This window comes from Hyaena hyaena, unplaced genomic scaffold (assembly GCF_003009895.1).
Source record: "Hyaena hyaena isolate Hyena2069 unplaced genomic scaffold, ASM300989v1 scaffold_40, whole genome shotgun sequence".
Classification (NCBI taxonomy): domain Eukaryota; kingdom Metazoa; phylum Chordata; class Mammalia; order Carnivora; family Hyaenidae; genus Hyaena; species Hyaena hyaena.
Window position 1 is genome coordinate 4,387,241 of NW_024080672.1, and position 10,671 is coordinate 4,397,911.

The window sequence follows — 10,671 nt, forward strand, 5'->3', positions numbered from 1 at the left end:
CACTTAGGCCTTTTCCATGTTTTGGCTATTGTTGAGAGTGCTGCTATGAACTGTTGAGTTTATTTCTAACTATCATTCTTTTTGATTTTATTGTTAAAGGAACTGTTTCCTTAATTTCACTTTTCAGTTCATTGCAAATGTTTAGAAATACAGTTAGTATACGTATATTGGTCTTCTATCTTGCAACCTTACTGAATTTATTTATTCTAAGAGTTTTTTTTAATTGAACTCCTTAGGTTTTTGCTTTGTTTTGTTTTGAAATCTGTAAGAGCATGTCTACAAATGGAGGTAGATTTGCTTCTTCTTTTCCAATCTGGATAACTTTTATTTCATTTTTTACCCTAATTGCCCTGGCTAGGACCTCCAATAAAATATTGATTAGAAACAGGGAGAGGAAGCATCCTTATGTTGTCTCAGGGGAAATACCTCCAGTCTTTTGTCATTAAGTATGCTAATTGTGGGGGGATTTTTAGATGCTTTATCAGGGTGAAGAAGTTCCCTTCTCTTCCTAGTTTGTTGAGAATTTTTTTTTGTGAAAGGATATAATTACATTTTGTCAAGTGCTTTTGGTTTTTCGACATTGAGTGAAGTTGATTATGTGATAGTTTGTAAATCTTTTATTTAGGAATAAATCCAATTTAGGCTTGAAGTTATAAAAAGGGATATTTATTGGCTCACTATTTGGCTCACTTAACTGAAAAAGTTCTTATCTAGGGGTATAATTTGGTCTTATTGTCGTGTTCAAAACTGCCATCTGGATGTGCTTCCTTTTCCTGCCTCCCTCAGGTCCTCCCATTCCCTCAGTGGGTGAACCGTATTTTGGTCCCGTGTGGCAGCAGAATGACTGCTGGCAGCTCCAGCAAACATCTCCAAGACCATAGCAAAAAGAGGCAGTCTCCGCTTCTTTCCGCCTTTCTCCAGACCCAGCCTAAGTCCCTGGTTTATCTCTGGTTGGCTCACTTGCCTGCTGCTGAGTGTATCATTGAGGACAGGGGCTGTGAAGTTCCATCTCTGCCTGAATCACATGCCCCACCCGGCGCCAGTCAGCGCCTCTCACCCCCCAACCCCCAACAAGCTACATGGATAGAGTGTGGAGAAGTTCAGTGACAGAGATGTAGAACATGGATACCAGGTTGCCAAAAATAAATGTCCACTATACCTTCTATAGTGAAATAATATAGTGCAATGTGAAATTGGCATTTAAATACTTTTATTTCCCTACCTCATTCCTGGCAGAGGTAACTTCTATAAGCTAAAACCTTTGTTTGCTCATTGAAATTTCTTGTCTAACCCCTGCAAGCAGAGAGTTTGGCTGACACCACAGTCCATCTCCAATAGAGAATGGCCAAAAGGGTGGGGGGTGGGGGGGGGGGCGGCTACTGGGGTTGGACTAGGAGATTAATCCAATGGTAATCTAAGGGATCAAGGACTGGTTACACCCACAGTTTTCATCTGCTTGTTTGTCACCTTGAATATTTTTTCTTTAAAAAAACAGATACAATAGTATAAATAATTGTGTATGTATTATATATATATGTATGTATGCATGTATTTGTAATATATGAAGAGATTATTTTTTTTAAGTATTTCTTTTTTTTTTAATTTTTTAACATTTATTTATTTTTGAGGGACAGAGAGACAGAGCGTGAGCAGGGGTGAGGCAGAGAGAGAGGGAGACACAGAAACCAAAGCAGGCTCCAGGCTCTGAGCTGGCTGTCAGCACAGAGCCCGATGTGGGGCTCGAATTCACGAACCGCAAGATCATGACCTGAGCTAAAGTCGGCCGCTTAACCGACTGAGCCACCCAGGCGCCCCTATATGAAGACTCTTATTATAAGAATTGGCACGTGCAGTTATGGAAAATGAGAAGTCCCATGATCTGCTGTCAGCAAGCTGGAGAACCAAGAAAGCTGGTGATGCAGTTCGGCCTCAGTTCAAAGGCCTGAGAACTGGGGAGATGGATGGTGTTAAGTCCAGATCTGAGTCTACAGTCCTGAGGGCACCAGTGTCCCAGGGCAGGAGAAGTTGGATGTGTCATCTAGAAGAGAGAGCAGATTCTACATTCCTCTGCCTTTTTGTTCTACTCAGGCCCTCAGTGGGTTGGATGATACTCACCTGCATTGATGAGGGCACTCAACTCAGTCTGCTGATTCAAATGCTAATATCTACCGGAGACTCCCTCACAGACAAACTTAGAAAAAAGTGTTTTACCAGCTATCTGGGGATCCCTTAGCCCATCAAGTTGAAATATGAAATCATCACATCAGTCAAAGTAACTGCAGATTAATTTGAAACAGGAAGCGGATTAATGGCCTCTTCATTCTCATACAGTTATTTCTGAGGTGTACCTGAGCTTCCTGGGAAATGGACATTGCGGAAGAGCAGTGCGTCGCAGCCCTCCTCTGGACTCCTCTTTGCTCTGCCTCTAAATTTCATATAACAGGAATGAGACTTCTGTGCTCTCTTAATGTGCCTTCTGAATTCCAGTAACTTTATGCTTTAAAGGAAAGTTATTTTTGGTCATGGTTTTTTTTTTTTTTTTAAATGTTTTATTTATTTCTAGGAGAGAGAGAGACAGCGTGAGCAGGGGAGGGTCAGAGAGAGAGGGAGTGACAGACTGAAATAGGCTCCAGGCTCTGAGCTGGCAGTCAGCACAGAGCCCGACGCGGGGCTCGAACCCACGAACCGCGAGATCATGACCTAAGCGAAAGTCGGACACTTAACCGACTAAGCCACCCAGGTGCCCCTGGTCATGGTTTTTATAGTTACAAACTACAGGATAAAATAACAATATATAGAACTTCCCCTAGTATAATTATAACTTCTAGGCAAATATAGAACCTGTTACAGGGAAGGTGCTGTTTCAGTTGCTATTACGATTCACCAGCAACTTTCAAAACCTAACTGCAGCTGTGCTTTGTGTGTGTGTTGGGGGAGAGGGGGAGCTGTTCCACTTTTTTCACATTACTATAAGATAAACCTAGTTTAGTGCCACAGGTTTTCGATTTGTAGACATTTTTTTCACATTTCAGCAGCTGAAATCAGGAAGCAGAATCAGCGCCATGCCATTTGATTAATGGCCAAAATTGATTAATTTTCTTGTGTTAAACAAAATAATAGTATGTCTTAAAATTGATGGTGTGTGATGATTAATTTTATTTTTTTTTTAAAAATGTAAATCCAAGTTAGTTAACATATGATGTGATGATTAATTTCATGTGTCAGTGTGCCTGGGCCACGAGGTGCCTGGACATTTGGCCAAACATCTTTCTGGGTGTGTCTGTGAATGTGTTTCTAGATGAGATTGACTTTGGAATTGGTAGACTGAGTTGATCGCCTTCCCCAATATGAGTGGCTCTCATCTAATCAATCAATGACCTAAATAGAATAAAAAGGCTGAGAAAGGAGGACTTCTTCCTGCTTGACTGAGCTGGGACACTGGTCTTTTCCTGCTTTCTGACCTGGTTGGAAGCACAGCCCTTCTTGGGTCTCAGGCCTCTTGGTTTGTGTGAATCAGTCATAGGACATTTGTACCTAATCAGCTCCTAGGGCTCTGCTCAAAGCTTTTACTGGCCTTCTCTCTGCCTCAGCCCCACAGAAGTCTCATGAGAAAAATGTATCCGTAAAGGGCGATGGCATTTCAGAGAAAGAAAAATATATATCTGACTGAGGAGACTGACAAGGTTTATGCAGAAATAGTCAGAGATGACATTTTAGAAAGAAGATCCAGCTCAGGCAAAAGCCCAGAAGCAGGAATATAGCAAATACGTTTGGGTTGCCTGGAATATAAATTGGTAAGAGGACTAGATAAGATGTATATTTCAACCAAATATGGTTTGTCTCCTGAAATTCTCCAAAGTAAAAGTCGTTAAGCCCTTGGATGTTTTAAGATTATTTCATTACAGTGGATCAGTACTAAGTACTAAGTAATAAGTCAGTTACCTTCTCCTAGGCTCATATGCGCGCCCCCCCCCCCCCCCCCCCCCCCCCCCCCCCCCGGCTTATTTGCACTCTGTAACTCTCTCTGACATTTAAAAGGCTGCAGGACACAGAATTGGAAGAGCACCTGGTCCTGGGGCCCCAAACAGACCAGGATCAGCCATTCACTGCTGACAAAATCCAAAGACAGAGATGAGTAGTGGTGACACAAGAAATTTATTTCAGTGAGGCCCACACTGGGAAGACAGTGGACTGGTATCTCAAAGACTGTCTCCATAGTGCTGAAAATACTTGTGGGTTTCTTACATAAGGAAAATGTGGAGGAAAGGTCGGTGGGTACCTGTGCTGGGCAGTGCAAGTCAGGTCAGTCACTATCTTGGGGTCATTCGCACAGTGTCTTGCTGGAGTCAGGGCAGTAGTCAGTTGCTTGAGGAAGTAGTTTCAGTTCCCATCACCGGAGGCTTTGCCCGTGTTAGTGTTTTACCTGAGTTAAGAGATAAGCTAGAAAGAACTTAATCAGAAAGTACCGACTGACTGAGCTCAAAATGGAGGTGGTTGAAGTCCTCTTTCAGAGCAATATAACCTTTGCCTTATTTCTAAGTTTGGGATAATTTTTCTTAACCATCTGAGAGGAAAGCATTATGAAAATGATCATGTTCATGGGATGCCTGGGTAGTTCACTTGGGTTAAGGATCGGACTTTGACTCAGGTCATGATCTCATGGTCCATGAATTGAAGCCCCTCGCGTCAGGTTGTGTACTGACAGCTCAGAGCCTCAAGCCTACTTGTGCTCTGCCTATATCTCTCTATAAACATTTAAAAATAAATAAATACCAAAAAAATGATAATGTTCAGGAAACAGTCTTTTATCTTAAAAAAATTAAAAATCATGGGTGCCAGGTTGGCTCAGTTGGTTGAGTGTCCGACTTCGACTTTGGCTCAGGTTATGATCTCACAGTTCATAGGTTCAAGCCCCACATCAGGCTCTGTGCTGACACCTGGAGCCTGCTTCAGATTCTGCCTTCCCTGTGCTTGCTCGCTGTCTCTCTCTTTTTCTCAAAAATAAACATTAAAATAAATTTTTAAAATCAGAGATTACTAGTTCTTTATTAGTGGAAAAAGGGAATAAAAGTCATTGGTAACCCTATTAACTTGAGAATCATGACTATATTTCTGATCCTTGCAGACTTCGTCTATACGTTATGTGACTAAAAATATATGGCCCTATGGGAGTTTGTTTCTAATTTTAAAAATGAGACCATGCATACTGGTATTTTCTAACCTATTTCTTTCCCTTAGAATTTCTCCTGGAATTTAAGCTCCTTGGAGCTGGGACCCAGCTTCCTTTATCAGGTCCCGTTCCTGTGTCCTGGGAGGCACCTCACATGCAGGCTGTAATTGAGACCGTGCTCTTGCTTTTGTTTTCAGGTTGGCAGCCTCGATGGTTCCTTCTCTGTGGGGGGATATTGTCCTACTATGATTCTCCTGAAGATGCCTGGAAAGGTTGCAAAGGGAGCATCCAAATGGCGGTCTGTGAAATCCAAGGTGAGAAAACAACGCATTTCTAAGTTTTCTTTTTCTTTGTCTCCCCCTCAAAATAAAAAAAAGACTGGCCTCTGCATACCTTTCTCTGCTGTTTTCTGTAGTACAAAGATACGTAGTGGTGTGTCCCAAAAGAAAGCTTTACAAATAAATAAGCCTTACAAATAAGACCAAAACTGCAGACAGTTTTTACAGGGAGGTTGTTTAAAAGGTATCAAAATAAATGAGAGCAGTGCGCTTCACCACACATCTAGTGCTCATTCTTTATTCACTGGCTCACCTGAAACCAGGGACTATTTTCAAAGTTTATGTAAGTCATTTTACTGCAGCATCAGTAAACATCAAACACTTCTTATGTATAAATCAGGACACACACACACACACACACACACACCTTCTCACCACCACCTCATTACTTAAAATAAGCAAATGCATAAAGAGCTGCAAATAGCCTTTACTTCTTGGTTTGGGGACATCTTGAGACATGCTGAGAAGATGAGACTCCAAAACAGAAGAATATTTTGAGGGTGAGGTAGGGGCTGAAAGAGAGTGTGGTTTACTTATTTCTTCTCCTGAATGTCTCCGAGGTAATTTTCACTCTTTTGTTCTAACTTGTGAAGGACAGTAGGAAAGGAAAAATAGAGTGTTCTTGATTGCTTTCCAATAAACACAAGAGGATCCAGAGGCACACTCTTCCTTACTGGCATGCAAGCCTTTATGGCCTCAGAGCAACACACCTTACACACACAAAACAAAAGAAAGATGCTATTTCTATTCTGATAAGGAGAATTGATTGCTTCTTTTTTAGTCTTGGCGATACCTTGGAGCCAGGCAGCGTTTTTCCTTTTCATCAGCAGAGGCATCTAGGAAGAGAGAAATAAACTAAGGGAGGTGGTATTGGCTGGCATCCTCCCTAGGAAGAAGCCTTTAATGATCGGCATCAGTTGAGCTCAAGAATTGGGTGGGGTGGGGCACCAACTAGAGCTCTAAGTTTCTTTTATCTTTAATTTTTTTTTTAACGTTTATTCTTAGAGAGAGAGAGAGAGAGAGACAGCACGAGCGGAGGAGGGGCAGAATGAGAGAGGGACACAGGGAATCTAAAGTGGGCTCCAGGCTCTGAGGTGTCTGCACAGAGCCTGACACGGGGCTTGAACCCACAAGTGGCGAGATCATGACCTGAGCCAAAGTCAGACGCTTAACCAACTGAGCCACCAGGCACCCCCTACTCTTTTAAGTTTCTGACCTCCTCCTGCCTTGCTCCCAGTTCATTCTGTAGATAACACACGCATGGACCTGATAATCCCTGGAGAGCAGTATTTCTACCTGAAGGCCAGAAGTGTGGCTGAGAGACAGCGGTGGCTGGTAGCCCTGGGGTCAGCCAAGGCTTGCCTGACAGACAGTAGGACCCAGAAGGAAAAAGGCAAGTATTGACTGTCCTGTAGTCTGGGAACCTTGGGAATCATCCACTGGCATCTGTGGGTTCCCATATTTGTATCTTGCCTATGACCACCTAGCCAGCTTTTTGTATCCTACAAATGCCATATTTCTCTGGAATTTAAACCACGATTTGCATCTAACTCCTCTCTCTCAGCATCTCATAGAATGAGTACAGGCTTTGGAGCCAAGAACAGCTGGATTCAAATCATGGCTTTGTAGGTATTTGCTTTTGACCTTGGGCATAGGTCACTTAATCTCTCTGATTCTCAGCTTCCTCATATTTTAAAAAGACATGAAAACCTACATTGGAAGGATTGCCATAGGATTCATAATTATACAAAACTGTCTAGTTCCCAGTCTGGCACAGAGTTGACCTTTGGTAAAGAATAGCTGAGCCTTGGATCAGAATGCTTTCTGAGTTAGACCCCACTTCTCCCCCTTTCCCTGGCGTGGGATGGATACTCACTTGTCAGGTTGCTGCTGCTTAATGCTCATTGACTTGACATCATTAGGACTACTGAGAACCATGGCACAACTTTCTATGTGGACTGTGGGAAGAGTGCCAGGGCTTACTGCCTGAGCCCTAACCACCACCTTCCCAGCCCCCTCCCCGTATATATACACCTGAAGAGATTGGCGGAGATTGGGGGGAGGGGTTGCTCATGGCAGGTGTGGCAGATGTGCTTAACTCTTGAAGTGTACTCATTCAAGTACAATGGCCTCTTCCTTGGTTTTTCTTTAATGCTAAATCAAGAGCAAATTCTAGATACCGTGAGCTTTGACTCAGATCAGGTTGTAACATGCAGCTTTTTTTCATGGGACAAAAAGCAGGTGATAATGACTACCTGATCCCTCAGCGCCAGAGCAGCTGGTGCTGTGCTAATGAGGGTGCAGCAGGTGCACAGAGGGTGCCATTAGCCTTGACAAATGGCATGCTGACCCAGTTCTATGAATTAACCAAGCCATCTTATTAGTGGTAATTGCACGTTACAGAACAGTTTCCCAGTTTTGAGTACTGTTAGCAGGTAGATGGCTATGACCCCATTTTACAGATGGGAAAACTGTGTAGCAGATGAGACCAAAACTCCGAACTCTTGACTCTGCTCCCAGTTCTGACATGAAGGGATAAAAGGTATGCTGTATCTTTCTTCCTGTACAGGTGATCATTCAGTAGTACATTGGCCCAACAAATAATATAGATTACAAAAGACCAGAAATCTCTTTTTTTCTGTTTTTCTTGCCCCCATACCTTCACATACATCCTATCTGTAACCCATACCATAAACATCTGACTTTATTATTTTTTTAATGTTTTATTTATTTCTGAGAGAGAGAGAGAGAGAGAGACAGTGTGAGCAGGGGAGGGTCAGAGAGAAAGGGAAATACAGAATCCAAAGCAGACTCCAGGCTCTGAGCTGACTGTCCTCACAGAGCCCGACACGGGGCTCGAACCCATGAACCGTGAGATATGACCTGAGCCGAAGTCAGACACTCAACCGACTGAGCCATCCAGGTGCCCCATAAACATCTGACTTTAGATACAGGTTCTATATTCCACTCAATGGTATGCTAACTAGTAAATCGCTTATTCATCCTGGTAATTACATTATCATCATTTTGTTATTTAGAGTTTGCTGAAAACACTGAAAACTTGAAAACCAAAATGTCGGAACTAAGACTCTACTGTGACCTCCTTGTTCAGCAAGTAGATAAAACAAAAGAAGCGACCACAATTGGTGTGTCCAATTCTGAGGTAAAATATTACTTATCTTAGCCACATGAAAAGTAGTGCCAGATACTGCTTACAGGTAATGCTTAACTCTCACACAGTCCCTGACTATTTTGGAATTTACTATTTTTCAGAGGAAAAAAGTAACAAAATTCAACAGAGAAGAAATGTGTGCATTTCAGTATATATTTTTCCTTCACAGAATGAATTCAGGATTAATTGATACCATTTGGAACCTTTAACATTGTGCTGGTGTACTAAAACATGCTTCTCCTTGCATCCCTTTTTAAAATACGGCCTTACTGGTCTAGCACAGCTACCTCTATAGGTGTGGCTGCTAATGTGCCAGCATCATGTTTTTCAGTAATGTGTATCTGTCACCTTTGATGAGACTAACAAGATTTGATTTGATTTTGTGTAAGCTCTGTACCCAACATGGGGCTTGAACTCATGGAGATGAAGAGTTGCATGCTCTGCGGACTAAGCCAGCCAGGCACCCCTGTAACAGGATTTTATTGGTGAAATAGTAATTGTGCTTTAGGATAGACTCATGCTTTCAAAGATGGAGACACAGCTTTTTTTTCTGTCCATTTTTCAGTAAGGATTGTGATTTTTTAATGTTTAATAAAGCTGTCATTCATGCATTCTAAAAATACATTAAAAGATCTGTCTGGTGTTAAGTTGTGTATTGAATGGCTCACACTACCCACAGAGGGTCTCTGTTCTACTCTCAGAGTAGCAATAATCTGAACAACAATGCCTACAAAAATGAAGAACCTGTAGGTTCTAATTAATGGTTTTAGTAGAACATTATGCTACTAGTAGTATATGTGCTTTCAGTTTTTCTAAATAAGGGTGATTTAACTCATTTTCATTCACTTCCTTTTGGGTTCTCCTATTCATTCAGCAACTGTCTGTCATATACCAGATGCTGTGCTGGGGGAGGGGAGAAGAGGGGTACCAAAAGAACATTTCAGTCCCGCTCTTGGGATGTCAGGAAATATTTCTGGTCGTCACAGCTGAAGGAGTGCTGTTGGCATCTACTGCATAGAGGCTGGGATGCTGCTTAACATCCTGCAGTGAGCAGGAGCACTCCCCCACCTTCTTCCCCCACTCCAGAATCAAGCCAGCCCCTCCTGTCAGTCGTGCCAAAGTAGGGAAGCCCTGGTCTAATGGGAAGGGAAAATGTGAACATAGCTATTTTTAATTCAAGGGTGCCTTGAGAACTTGCTCATGAAACTATGGTTGTGATATTGGAATTTATAATAAGAAATATATATTTGGTCTTTGTAAGAAGTATGTATTTGGCAGAGATCCTAAAACCCTTGAAATCTCCTGTGATGAGAATGATTGAGTTATCATTTGTTACATTAATGAGGTGACTTTTGGAACGTGCCTAAGCCAGAGGGCTGGTTGACCTAGGACCCAACCTATATGATAAGAGGGTTGGAACGGTTCAGACCCACTCACCCACCCCCACCTCATCTCCCGGGAAGGAAGAGGGGCTGAAGATTGAGGTTAATCCCAAGTGACCAATGATTTCATCAATGTGTCTATGAATGAAAGAACAGGATCCAGAGAGCCCCTGAGTTGGTGAACACATGAAAATTCAGGGAAGGTAATCAGAGAGCGTGGAAGTTCTGAGCCTGTTCCCAGGTGCCTTGCCCTATGCGTGTTTCTGAGTTATACCCTTTTCTAATAAACTGGCAATCCAGTGAGTGAAATGTTTCTCTGAGGTCTGTAAGCAGCTCTAGCAAATACATCAACTGAAAGGAGGGGGTGGAACCTCCAACCTATAGCAGGTCAGTCAGAAGCACAGGTGACAAGCTGGACTTGACATTGGTGTCTGAAGTGAGGGGTGGGGAGCAGCCCTATGGGACTGAGCCCTTAACCTGTGAAATCTGACACTTATCTTCAGGTAGATGGTGTCACGATGTAGTTGAATTGTAGACACCCACCTGCTGTCAAAGATTCACTTGGTGGTATGAGAAAGCCCATGCATGATAATCAGTGTCAGAATCCTA

The 10,671-nt window shown here is 42.5% G+C and overlaps 1 protein-coding gene across 2 annotated transcripts in view; it reads left to right on the forward strand.

Annotated features, from left to right (window-relative positions):
• PLEKHA8 (pleckstrin homology domain containing A8) overlaps positions 1-10,671 on the forward strand; it is a 56,791-nt gene that overhangs the window by 16,519 nt on the left and 29,601 nt on the right. For both annotated transcript variants that reach the window (XR_005527973.1, XM_039229875.1), the window contains exons 2-4: positions 5,368-5,484; positions 6,746-6,901; positions 8,547-8,671. Coding sequence is in view for 1 of the 2 variants with exons in the window: in XM_039229875.1 (XP_039085806.1) it covers positions 5,368-5,484; positions 6,746-6,901; positions 8,547-8,671 (398 nt within the window). In the remaining variant the exon portion in view is untranslated. The remainder of the gene's footprint in view (positions 1-5,367; positions 5,485-6,745; positions 6,902-8,546; positions 8,672-10,671) is intronic.